The sequence below is a fragment of the Perognathus longimembris genome, chromosome 1 (assembly GCF_023159225.1).
Source record: "Perognathus longimembris pacificus isolate PPM17 chromosome 1, ASM2315922v1, whole genome shotgun sequence".
NCBI classification, from domain to species: domain Eukaryota; kingdom Metazoa; phylum Chordata; class Mammalia; order Rodentia; family Heteromyidae; genus Perognathus; species Perognathus longimembris.
The window spans coordinates 36,097,004-36,110,787 of NC_063161.1; the positions used below are offsets into that span (position 1 = coordinate 36,097,004).

The following is a 13,784-nucleotide window of genomic DNA, read 5'->3' on the forward strand; positions in this document are numbered from 1 at the left end:
AACACAGATATCCATTTTAAATATAGGTTTTACTGTATGTGTGGTGTGTGTGTGTGTGTGTATGTGTGCCAGTACTGGGACTGGGACTTGAACTCAAGGGCTTTCACTCCTGCTTATCTTTTTTTTCACTCAAGGCTGGTACTCTACCATTTGAGCCATACCTCTATTTCCAGCTTTTTGATGGTTAACTGGAGATAAGAATCTTATGGACTTTCCTGTTTGTAGTTAGCTTTGAACCTTGATCCTCAGATCTCAGCCTCCTGAGTAGATAGGATTACAGGCATGAACCATTAGTGCCTGACAATATCAAGTTTTGGTGGTCTTTATTTTCTAATCCAGAAGATGAAGAAAAAGGAGGAAAGAAGAAAAGACGATTGGTCTCTCCTTACTTCACAAACTAATTCCCTCAGTAGTTTGACTAAGGTGCCTCATCAAACAATGCACCCTTCCATTGCTGGAATTTCCCGTGTATTCCTTACATTTTGGCTTTTGGTGGAATGGGGACCGTGAATTTAGTGGGTTTTCAATGAATATTGTCTAAACCAAGAATATGTGTCCTATATACGTCTCAATACTGCCATCTTCTGGACAGTCTTAGGCTGTCCCATTGGCTCTGAGGCTTTTTTTTTCTTTTCTTTTTTTGTTTTTGTTTTTTTTTTTTTTTTTGCTCAGGTCTTTTATAACTAAATATCTTGCCCTTTACCCAGGAATGTGGCACAAAGGCTGCTGATGGAAAGAACAACTTATCCCCAGGTGGGAAGGCACAGTTTGGTGCAAAGGATGATTGGGGTCTGGGTAGCAGTTGTGAAAGTTGCTGTGGGTTTGGCCAGACTCGCTCATTCCAGGCATGCTCTGCAGTGGATGGGTGGGCCGTGTCCCGGGCACAGCCTCTGCATGGAGAAGGGCATCTGGAGTCTTCTCAGACATAGGCTTCAGGGCCTGGCAGCATGCACCTGGGAAAGACACAAGCAAGAAGTACCACTTTCTCAGCTTCCACCGGCCAAGAATAATAATAGTGCAGGATGTGCAAAAGTTAGAAGACACTCACCTTTGACCTGCGGAGGAGAGCATGGGTCTGATGAAGAATAGGGTGGGGTGTCTGGGAGCTGGCGTTGCCTGAGGATTAGAGACATGGATTGCTTTTTGTTGTACTCTATTCCACCATACTTTTATCACAGACAGGAAGCAGCCCTCAGACTACAGCCCACAGTGATGGCTGTAGGTGCTAGGGGTGAAGACAAAGCCCATCAGACTAGGTCGGGTGCCATGTGGCATGGCTAAGTGACTGGGCTTTGAAGATCAGCTCCCTCACTTCCTAACTGTGAACAAGTACTAAACATCTCCAGACTTCTGTTTCTCTACCTACAAAATGGCAACAATGATTATACCTACTTCAAGTATTGTGAGCATTGAGATAATGACTATAAAGCCCATAACACAATGTGCAAACAGTGTGTGCTCAACAAAGTTTAATGAACATTGTCATTGCTCTTAACATCCCTTCCCTAGAGAGATAGCTATGCAAACTGTTTGGGCCAAGGTCATGTGAGGTGTTGTCATTAAAGTAATGGCTACTAGCTGGTGCCGGTAGCTCACGCCTATAACCCTAATTACTTAGGAGGCTGAGATCTGAGGATTCTTTTCTCCAATTAACCACCAGGAAACCAGAAGTGGCACTGTGGGTCAAAGTGGTAGAACACTAGCCTTGAGCTGAACAGCTCAGGGACAGCGCCCAGGCCCAGAGTTCAAGCCCCACAACCAAAAATAAACAAATTAATTAATAATAAATAAAGTAATGGCTACTATATATGTAGGCTCTGTGTGGTCCCAAAGCTCTTACAGAGAACTCTGAGGCTTTATGAAAGAACATGGCAAAACCAAGAACTTTTTTTTTTGCTGTTTTATATATTGAAATACAAGCAAAAGGAAACTTTATTTAGGATCACAAGAGCCTAATAGCTATGCCCCTATGAATGCATAAGATAATGCTAAGTGAAATGAACACCATGTTATGGAAACGAGTGTTATATCACTGTTGTAATTACTTTCAACATGCCACGTGAAACCATAGCTTCTATTGTTGATGATCCTCTTGTATCCCCTTCCTGTGGTTGTACCTTCACTATCACTGTATCTTATCTGAGTACATTGGAAACTGTATATACTGGTATTAGAACTAAGAAAGTGAAAGGGAATACCAAAATCAAGAGAGAAAGGATAAAATGATGAACAACTCCAAAAGCAATACTTGCAAAACCATTTGGTGTAAACCAACTGAACAACTCATGGGGGGAGAAGGAATGGGGGAGGGGGAGGGGGGAGAGTGAGGGAGGAGGTAACAAACAGTACAAGAAATGTACCCAATGCCTGACGTATAAAACTGTAACCTCTCTGTACATCACTTTGACAATAAATAAGAAAAAAAATTTTTTTAAAGAAATGAATATGACTACTAAAAAGAAGTACAAAAACTTCCAATGTAAAAGACTAGCAAGTTCCTCACTATCCTTCATTTGCTTGCTATTCTCAAAAGGTTAGTACTCCCAAATAACACAAAGAAGAGTTAGGTTTAGGGTTGTTTTTTTTTAATCCCTTAGAAAAGTTATACCTACTCTTCAGATTTATTCATTTCCTATTAATAAGGGAAGAAAAGGTATACATTTGCCTTCCTCTAAAGCCTCAATTTAGGCAAATGCAAAACAACAAAGAAGCATATACACAAAAAAGGATAGAGTACATGATCAGAGGCCACATGACATATGACAATAATATGGGTCAGGCAGAAGTAGGGCAGACCAGATTGAATACACAAGCAACAATACTACCTGGGGATGGTGAAGGGGACATAAGGAGTCAGCAAGTTATACAATCAAGCACACTCTATGACCTGCTGTCACCTCTGAATTAAGGGGTATTGTGAGGGAGCACTTCAGGGTTTGGGCTTGATTAAGAAACAAATAAGTCATATCAACTTCACCATGCATCATCCCAAAAGAAGTAGGAATGGTTTATTCTATGGAGAAAGAGAACCAGGAAAGCTATGACATTAGGTATCAGGTACAATTAAGGCCATGTGTGAGTTGCTAGACTCAACATGGAAAGATGAATTAAACAGTAAATGCTGCTGGGCACTGGTGGCTCATACCTGTAACCCTAGCTACTCAGGAGGCTGAGATCTGAGGATCAAGGTTCAAAGCCAGTCCAGGCTGGAAAGTTCGTGGGACTCTTATCTCCAGTTAACCACCAGAAACTGGAAATGAAGATGTAGCTCAAAGTGGCAAGATGCTAGCTTTGAGCAAAATAGCTCAAGAACAGCATACAGGCCCTGAATTCAAGTCCCATTACTGACCAAAAAAGTGTGTGTGTGTGTGTGTGTCTGTCTGTCTGTGTGTGCTGAATTCTTCCTCAACTCTGATTTACAGGCATTTAAACAGATTTCCCACAACTAAGGAATTGGAATGCTGTGCCTAACAAATATTGAACACTAAAAAAAATCTTAAAATTAAAAAAGTTGGGCACAGGAGACTTTGCACTGGACTTAGCTCCCAGATGCATCTGTTTGTCCTCTGGTGAGGGAGGGCTGGGTGCGGGCGGTCCGCCGACCCTTTCCTTTCTTGGCTCGCCCAGTTGGGGCGTGTTTCCCCATCTCTCCTGCAGGTCAGGACAGCGCGGGAGGCTAAAGACCCCGACAATGGCGCCCAACGTGGGGCAACGAGGAAGATGTACAAAGTGAAACTATCGGCTGGCCAAGCCAAGCGGGTTCTGAGGTGAGGGTATCCCTGAAAAGATGGGGCAATCTCAAACTCAGCATGAGGATCCGGCGCTTAAAGCACTGAGATTCAGGCTTATACACATAGGTTTAGAGATCTCAAGCCCCCAAGCCAAAAAGGTCTGGAAGACATTGACGCCCGCCGCGCCCTGGCTAGCAGCTGCCAACCTTTTCAAATGGGCTACTTGGAACCATGCAGAACAAGTGGTGAGGAAGAGGGAAATTAACTTGGGAGAAAATCCCCCTCTTGGGGTCTACCCGACCCTATCCCCCCTCAAGGCTTATTTCTCCCCAGGCCCCCCATGTGGTAAAGGGACACCTGGGGACAGTAAAGGCCCTTTTAAGACTCTCACTCCTCCCTCTTCTGAGGTGACCTTAAAGAGCGACTAGGCCTGGAAAGCATTTGCTGAGGAATGTCTTGGATGGAGGGGAGACAGTCCCCTCTCTGCCCAGGAGGAGAAGGGCTTATTTGCTTAGCATTTGCTTTGAAAGACACAAAGAAAGGTTTTCTGTTCTTGTTATTGATGTTTGCTAAGTTTGGAGGTTTGGTTGAATTCTGATTGTTGTTGGCTAAATCCTAAATTTTCTCTAGCATTGACCACATGGTGGACAATAGAATGGGTTTTAGCAAGCGCCTCCCACCCACGCCCCAGGTAATGGCGTGCAGAAGTCCTGGAGGCTGGGCAGGGATGTGGAGACTCCAGCTCCCGGTAACTCTGCCCCCCACCCTAAAGTCTGCAACTGTGGCCTTGCAATTCATTGTACCTTGCAATTCAAATGTGCCTTGCAATTCAAATGCTGGAAGGCGAAGGTGTCTTGCTCTGAGCCTGCTGAGGCTCTGACCAGCTCTGCCGCCATTTTGTCTGTGTTCTGTTGGTGTCTTGTCTTCCATCTCCTGGACCTTCTCTGGTCATAGCATCCCACTTCAGCCCCCCATTGGAGCTGAAATGGTTTCTCAAAATGTGGCTTCTTCATTTCCTCACTGGATAATCTGTGAAAATTTTTGTTTGCCGAAAAAGTTTTTTGTTTCCTAACTGACCACGTGGTTCTAAAATATGGGCAAAATAATATCATTTTGCCACTGGAATTCTAGTAAACTTACATGGCCAATTAAAAAAAAAATTTTTCTAAGCGCGCCCCAAAGCTTGTGCACAACTGTGTGTATGTCTGTCTGTCTGTCTGTTGGTAAAACATGTAAAAACTAGCATCATGGTTTAAAAATTACTTGCCTTTTTAACTACTATTTTAACTTACTTTAAGTCTTATGTTAAACTGATCTTTGCAGCCTGTGGGTGCGGTCACAGGGAACAGCCTGGAGGCGATCCTGACTCTTATCACCAGACTCCAAGCCAAAAGAAAAAGAAAAAAAAAAAAACCAGGTTTTAAACCCAAACTAATCATGTTTGGGTACAAGCAAATATGTCTAAAAAGAACTCCAAAAAGTTCAAATATACAGCATGTGGTATAAGTATAATGATGTAAAATTAGTGTTATTTTTTATGTCTATCTATGCTAAAAGTCAAGTGTACATCTGATCCTGACAATTCTTTGGTATAGACTAAGATTTTACTTCTCTATTTTTCTCTCCTGTGCTCTCATAAACTCTATAAGATCAAGGGTCCACAGTCATTTTGGAACAAGTCCACAAATGTGGCTACTAACCTCGATTTTCCTGACCCAGGATTGATATTTTGCTTTAAAGGATGCAGGTTGACGTGTGTGCTAGCTGTGTGGACTGTGGCAGACCATGGCTACAGGAAGCTGCCTCCACAGTCTGCTCCCAAACTGCCTGGTTTCACTACCAGTGATTCCTCTCTCTCTCTCTCTCTCTCTCTCTCTCTCTCTCTCTCTCTCTCTCTACATGAAAAACTGCTCAGGGAATCTAGGAGTCCTGTGAAGATTTTAACAGGCCCAGAGTGCACCTGCTCTGGCTCTGCCCACCCCTGCAAGATTAGAGTTGAGCTTATAGCAGGCCTATCATGACAGAGTTACAACCGAGACTTACTCCAAGGTTAAAACATCCGAGTTGTTTGGTGGCCACAGGGTTGCATTGGGATAGCATTGGTTTCTTCCCTCTCCATGTCGCAGAAACTGTCATGACTGCTGCAGAGAGAAGACTTGGTTGGCCTTTGGTCTATGTGGATTTTGTGACTAGGAAGATGGTGAAATGCCCAAGCCTTCTAAAATTATTTTGAAGTTGTCACCCTACTTAAATCAGTAGGACACCAGCCTACAAAAGCCAGAGTACTCAGAGTAAGCAACCAGGGAATACTGGGAGATTTCAAATGTCTTTAACCAGTCTGTGTAGAAATTTGCAGGCAACCCAGCAGGAGGTGTGACTAACACTCTAACCAAGGGACTCTAAGAGATGCCACTACAGCCTTGCCCAGATCCAACCCAACTCTCCTGCCTGCCTCCATCACACATAACTAAGGAGGCCTGCTGATTCGGTATGGAAGACACAGCCGCTTCCAATCCACTGAAGCTGAGACTTTTACATTGTCCTGACCCTTTGCCCTCTTGATTGTTATTCATTTGTGCTCTCTAACACCTGCCGGTAAGGTTAAATGATATGATTTGATTTGATGACAACTATACTTTAGTGGAGCTACAAAACTGTTAGATGAGATTAACTGGTTAAGGCCTTGGCTTTACCTGCCTACAAAAGATCTGCTTCCGCTCTTTGACTCCTTAAGGGATAAAGCCCCCACTGATATTATTACAATAACTCCATCACATCAAGTAATATTTCAAAAAATTCAGATGGCCTTAAATATGGCACAATTGGCTCTCTATAGGCCCCAATGCCCCCTTTGTCTTTGGATCCTTCCCGGCTCAGAGCCATTACTCAGTTGGGCGAGCCTCTCCAATGGATACATGCATCGGTGGGAGGAGCTCCCAGGTTTTACTCCCAACTAGACCAGCTAGCTGACCTGGTAATTAAGGTCAGGGATACTTCCCTGAGACATTATGGGCAGGATCCTGACGTGCTAGTAATTCCTTACTGGCTGTCAGATTTTGAGTGGGTCAAAAAAAAAAACATAGGGCTGGGGATATAGCCTAGTGGCAAGAGTGCCTGCCTCGGATACACGAGGCCCTAGGTTCGATTCCCCAGCACCACATATGCAGAAAATGGCCAGAAGCGGTGATGTGGCTCAAGTGGCAGAGTGCTAGCCTTGAGCGGGAAGAAGCCAGGGACAGTGCTCAGGCCCTGAGTCCAAGCCCCAGGACTGGCCAAAAAAAAAAAAAAAAAAAAAAACATAATAGGGTATCCATGCCTTAGAGGGTTTCATGGGGAAGTTGGACTGTCATTATGGCACTTCAAGGTGGGTAACCTCATTTTCAAGGTTACAGTGGACTCCCCTATACTTTTCTCTACCAAACCCCTTATTAAAGCTGTAAATTTTTTTTTTTTTTTTTTTGCCAGTCCTGGGGCTTGGACTCAAGGCCTGAGCACTGTCCCTGGCTTCTTTTTGCTCAAGGCTAGCACTCTGCCACTTGAGCCACAGCGCCACCTCTGGCCGTTTTCTGTATATGTGGTGCTGGGGAATCGAACCCAGGGCCTCATGTATACAAGGCAAGCGCTCTTGCCACTAGGCCATATCCCCAGCCCCTGTAAATGTTTTTACTGATGGGGGAAAAGCGGAATCTGCTGCGGTGATATACTCTACCTCCTCCCCTGCCAATAGAGAAGAGGGCACCACTACTTTGAGCCAGTTACAGGGTCTGCACAGTTTAAGGAGCTATACACAGTTGCCCTGGCATTAACCCATGTTCAAAAACCGATGAACCTGTTTTCTGATAATTTGTATGTAGTCAATTTGTTACCAACTCTAGTGTCATCGGTCAAGCTATAATTGAGAGGCATAATAAGACCCTAAAGGACCAATTAATAAAACAAAAAGGGGGAAGCAACCCCCATGACCAGTTAAGGACAGCAATGCTTACATTAAATATTTTAAATTTTTCCAAAGACCAACTTCTGATGGCTTTCCACAGGCATTGGTCAAATCAGACACCTTATTTAAAGGTAGAAGTCCGATGGAAGGACCCCCTTATTGGATCATGGCTAGGTCCTGACCCGCTTATTAGTGTGGGAAGGGGCTTTGGATGCATTTTCCCGATTGGGGAACCAAGCCCAATTTGGGTACCTGCTAGAGACCTAAAATACTGTTCACCAGAATGACTACCCAAGAGCACCCCCTCTTGAGGTATGATTCCTTGTTTGTTTCTCTCTAGGAATGAAAAGACCATGGTGGATTTTTTCTGAAACTTGCCTGCATGTATCAGCAATTGTGGGCAACAATGGAGGCAGCCAGCCTCCCTTCCTTCCAGTTGCCCAGCCCTATCCCCTTGTTCAGGGGTATCCACCCCTACCCTTTCTCTATTAAATGTTACTTGCTTTGTTGGACTCATATGCCCCCACTGATGGCGCGGTGTTTCTCTGTGGTGATACCGCCTACAGCTTATTGTCAAAGAATTTGGAATGGAGTTTCAACTATTGTTTCCCTTTTGCCGGACGTTGATGTTGTCCCCAATAATTAGTCTTTACCTGTCCCCGCTGTCTGAGCTTAGAGGTTGCTGTTGGGGTGGGAACAGGCATTGGGGGTCTTGGTACCTTAACTCATGTTTACGATAAACTGTCTACTAATGATATGCATCAAGTTGCTAGCACCATCCTAGATCTGCAATCTCAACTTGACTCCTTGGCTGCCGTGATCCTGCTCACCACCAGAGAAGGGGGACTCTGCCTGTTTTTATAAGAGGATCTTGAGCAGTGCCAAAACGGACTGAACTCCAATTTTCTCTGGACTGGGCTAAATGGGTGGCTCCCTTACCTTCTCCCCCTTGTGGGCCCCTTGGTTACCATAATTCTTGTGTTTACATTTGGCCCTTGCGTGGTTAATAGGCTTCTCCAATTTCTTAAGCAACAAGCCAGAGCTGTCCAGTTAATGGTGGTCTGACAGCAATATGCTGCCTTTAGCCGATTGGGAACCCTATGAGGTTGGCCATGACCCCTACCAGGGTGTATAGGCATGAGGCAAAAATAACAGGGTCTCCTCTTGAGTGTCAATTTCTCCCCCTGAGTCCTTCTACTGGGCTGGCAGCCCCTGCACGTAGGATTTCCTGAAGAGCTAGAGTGGTAGTCAATGACAGTTAAGATCCTCAGAGGGGGCAACCTAAGACAGGCACACTCTTGAGTAGGGTGGCAACCTGCTGATAAAGCAAAAAGGGGGAGATGTGGGACATACTGGGGCATGTTACATAAAAAAGATGCAATTAGCTGGCCCCACCTGTTTCCCAGCCCTGGGGCCATGTGGCTATTACACCAGAAACCAGAAAGGTGGATCTAGCTGGCCCCGCCTCCCAGTCTTGGGACCATGGTGGCCAAGATGGCACCTGATGGTGAACCCGGAGGCGGTCCTGTGGACTGTGATGTAAAATAAGGCCACCTCTTAGGATTGGTCCCTCGGCCCTCCACCCTTGATGGACAGCTGAGGCCTCCCCTCATAGTCCCTAGATAGGTGCACGTACACCCCTCCCCTTCCTGCCAATCTTTGACCTGATTGGCTCCTGTGCCTTATTTAATGGTGGGATCTACCTCAATAAATGAGACTTTGCACTGGAAAAAAAAAAAAAAAGTTGGGCACAGTGACTCAAACCTGTTGTCCTAGCTAGCTGGGAGGTAGATATCAAGGGATCATATTTCAAGGTCAGCCTAGACAAAAAAAGAAATTCTTAAGAGTCCCTCTAACCAGTGGCTGAGTACAGTGGCCCATGCCTCTCATTCCAGCAACACAGAGAAGCAAAAATAAGAAGATTGCAGCCTATGACTTGTCCAGGGCACAAAGTAGAACCCTACATTGAAAAGAAACAAAATAAGAATCCAGAGATGTGACTCAAATAGTAGAGCACCCACCTGTTTTATAAGTGTGAGGCCCTGAGTTTCAATCCTTAGTACCCTCAAAAAGAAGTCATTTAAAGAAAACGAGAGAAAGATACTGCAGAGTCAGACTACTTTGTTAAACAAAATGCATAGTTGAACACAATCAGCATGAGATTAGGGAACTATAGTAAAGTAACCCCATCTCTCTCCCCCAAATGCAGAGATACCCAGAATTTCAGGATTTATTTGGGAATGTCTTTGCAGCTGTAATTAATGAAGAATTCAGAAATAAAATAATCCTGGCCTTGGGTGACTCTAATTCCAATATCTGGTCTCCTTCTAAGAGAGGATACTGAGAGGCAAAGACAAAGAAGAAACAGAGATACAGGGAAGGCATGTGGAGGCAGAGGCGCATACATGATGCCATAAACCACGCAATCCCACAGTTTGCGGGCAGCCACCAGAAGCTAGGGTGGAGGCACAGACATATTTTCCCTTACAGTGTCTAGAAGGAACTAATCCTGCTGACAACTTCATTACGAGCTTCTAGTATCTGTAATCGAAAGACTCAACTTCTATTGTTTTAAAACCATCTGGTTTAAAAACTCAAACATGGAAACTCAACATCGAAACTCATCTGGTACTTTCTCATAGTAACCTCAGGAAATTAATGTACTGAGGAATTGGAAACGTTTACCTGCCTTCCTCCTCCTCTTTCCTGCTCACCCAGACACAGATACATTTTCTACCACCTTTGAGTCTTTGAAAATATTGGGGTGCAAATTCTACTAAAGCATATTCTTACTAGGTTCCTATGAAAATAAAAGTTACCCAAGAAAAGTGATTAACTAGTAACATAAGGTAGGAATTTTTTAATGATAATTTTATATATCATTATGGAAGTTCTTTTGCTGATCTGGACAACATCTTAACTAGATTTGAATGAAAATATTTGAAGGGAAAAGCCAATGCTCCTGGATATTAGTTTCTGAGAGTTGCAGTTATTATAAATAACGAGCTTATCTTTAAAACATATTTAACATCATCTTAATGCACTAACGCTTTTGGTGATATAGAACACTTGATTATGGTTTGCAGCTCACAGGAAAGTATTTTTAAAGCAGTAGATTTAAATATGAATGTGCTCTCTATTTTTCTAGTACAGCAGGACTGTAAATTCTTTTAGGAGATGAAAATCTGAGACGATAATTAAGTCTATATTTCTTACCACTTTAGGCTACTTGGAAGAGTAACAATGGGTACATTTTCTGTCTACTTTCTTGTCAGGTACTTGTACACAGGCTTTATTAAGTATAAAGAAATGAACCCAGTCTAAATTTATTATAAGTCTTTTTATTGATAATAGCAAAAAAAAGCATAATTTTTACTTCCTCTGCAAAAAAATGGAAAGAAAGCAATTGAACATACTCAGAGGTAAGGTAAGAAGATGATATTTTGAAGTTACCAAGGACTTATCAGGTCCCTGTCTGATCAGTACAGAATTCATCCTATAGTGAAATTCACCCTTTGAGCATAGTGATTGCACAAAAACTTCTTCAACAGGAACAACAAAAGTCCAGATATTCTGATAGCTTTTGAGATTAAAAATAGAAAACCAACAACCAAATAGGAACACAGAACAATAACCAATACCTCTTTTGCTTCTGAAATGACTGGTAAACTCCTAGCAGAACTGACCTCCTCTCCAATTAAAACTCTTAACTTCTCAGTTAAATAACAGAGAGCAAGAGAGTGAGAGATAAAACTATTCAAAGACAGTAGAAAGTGAACAAAAGCAAGAAGACTGTAGAGGGACACTGAAATTTAAAGGAACAGGTAATGGCAGTGGATGCTACCTGTTTTCAGCTTTCAAGGGGGGTGGGGCACAGTGCCAGTACTGGGACTTGAACTCAGGGCCTGGGTGCTATTGCTTAGCTTTGTCACTCAAGGATGGCATTCTACCACCTAAGCCACACATGGACTTCTGGCTTGTTGATAGTTAATTACAGATAAGAGTCTCATAGACTTACCTACCTGGGCTAGCTAGGAACTACAGTCCTCAGATCTCAGTCTCCTGAGCAGCTAAGATTTTAAGCCTAAGCCAACAACACTTGGCTTTTATTAGCTTTTAGCCTGAAGGCTGGTCAAAATCTGAACACAAAGCTGCTAAAACTGTAAGACACATCTACAGCTTTTCTGGCCTGAAGAACCAGAAAATAGAGTTTGAAATGAACATGGCTATTGAAAAGTAAAAGGTGAATTTTGGGAAAGGAAGGGAAGGGCTGAAAGGGGGATACTAGATTCTTTACATAACTGCCGAAGTTGCTTGCTGATCCCTGAGCCATCAATGTGTAAAGCAGGAACCAAATATACAAGCCAATTCCCAAGGGGTGGAGTTTACAGTTTGACTCTAAGCAAAGCAATTGCCTGCTAAAGCAAAAAGTATATTTACTCTATAAAGAAATATTAAGGCCATTTTGTGAAGAGACGAAGAGTGGACGGTTGTTCCTTCGTTGTCGACCTTGAGCAGCAGTCAACTTCTCACAGAACCTGGGAGTAGGAGATTCGAGTAGAATCTCTTTTCCCTCCCGCCTTCGGTGAGATTTTTTTTATCTTCAGCTACATTTTTCAGCTCTGTGAGGAGCAGACTATCAAACACAATGGCTAGCAATGTTACCAACAAGACAGATCCTCGGTCCATGAATTCCCGTGTATTCATTGGGAATCTCAATACACTTGTGGTCAAGAAATCTGATGTGGAAGCAATCTTCTCGAAGTATGGTAAAATTGTGGGCTGCTCTGTTCATAAGGGCTTTGCCTTTGTGCAGTATGTTAATGAGAGAAATGCTCGGGCTGCTGTCGCAGGAAAGGATGGCAGAATGATTGCTGGCCAGGTTTTAGATATTAATCTGGCTGCAGAGCCAAAAGTGAATCGAGGAAAAGCAGGTGTGAAACGATCTGCAGCGGAGATGTACGGGTCAGTACCAGAACACCCTTCTCCGTCCCCTCTACTCAGCTCCTCGTTTGACTTGGACTATGACTTTCAACGAGATTATTATGACAGGATGTACAGTTACCCAGCACATGTGCCTCCGCCGCCTCCTGTTGCTCGGGCTGTAGTGCCCTCTAAACGTTAGCGCGTGTCAGGAAACACCTCACACAGGGGCAAAAGTGGCTTCAATTCTGAGAGTGGACAGCGAGGATCTTCTTCCAAGTCTGGAAAGTTGAAAGGAGATGACCTTCAAGCCATTAAGAAGGAACTTACTCAAATTAAACAAAAAGTGGATTCTTTACTGGACAGCCTGGAAAAAAATTGAAAAGGAACAGAGCAAACAAGTAGACCTGTCCTTATCATCGACAGTAGAGGTGAAGAATGATAAGTCAGAAGAACAGAGCAGCAGCTCCCTGAAGAAAGATGAGACTAATGTCAAGATGGAGTCTGAGGGGGGTGCAGATGATTCTGCTGAGGAGGGGGACCTACTGGATGATGATGATAATGAAGATGGGGGGAAGACCAGCTGGAGTTGATCAAGGATGATGAAAAAGAGGCTGAGGAAGGAGAGGATGACAGAGACAGCGCCAATGGCAAGGATGACTCTTAAGCACATAGTGGGGCTTAGGGATCTTATCCCATTGTTTCTTTACCTAGGCGCATGTCTTAAGATCAAAATTTCACCAGATCCTCTCCCCTAGTATCTTCAGCACATGCTCACTATTCTCCCTATCCTCATCTTTCCCATGTTCATTAATTCATATTGCCCTGCACCTAGTTCCATTTTTTTGCTTCCTTTGATGCTCCTGGTAGTTTTGTTAAGTCTTACCCTGTAATTTTTGCTTTTAATTTTGATACCTCTTTATGACTTAACAATAAAAAGGATGTATGGTTTTTATCAACTGTCTCCAAAAGAATCTCTTGTTATGTAGGGAGTACAGTTCTCTCCATTCATACAAGATTTTAGTAGTTGCTTCCCTAACTGCAAAGGCAATCTCACGCATTTAGTTGTAGCACTGGATAGCAGCTTTAAGTCAGAAATATGTTTATCATACCCCACATGAGACTGCTGTGTGGGGCGGTTTAACACAATGTAACAGTGTATTTTTGTGAACAGAGTTGGCATGTCAGATGCA

General features: G+C 43.4%; 1 protein-coding gene and 1 pseudogene across 2 annotated transcripts in view; one reads left to right on the top strand and one right to left on the bottom strand.

Annotated features, from left to right (window-relative positions):
- The window catches only part of Myrfl (myelin regulatory factor like), an 88,197-nt gene that overhangs the window by 56,698 nt on the left and 17,715 nt on the right, over nt 1-13,784 (bottom strand). Inside the window, exons 3-4 of the mRNA XM_048340635.1 lie at nt 1,049-1,116; nt 704-953 (exon numbers count right to left, since the gene is read on the bottom strand). Of these exons, the coding sequence (XP_048196592.1) occupies nt 704-953; nt 1,049-1,116 (318 nt within the window). The remainder of the gene's footprint in view (nt 1-703; nt 954-1,048; nt 1,117-13,784) is intronic.
- Nucleotides 12,144-13,546, top strand: LOC125361299 (annotated as a pseudogene). Its single transcript, XR_007212934.1, has 2 exons — nt 12,144-12,633; nt 12,673-13,546. The product of XR_007212934.1 is annotated as a heterogeneous nuclear ribonucleoprotein C-like (transcript).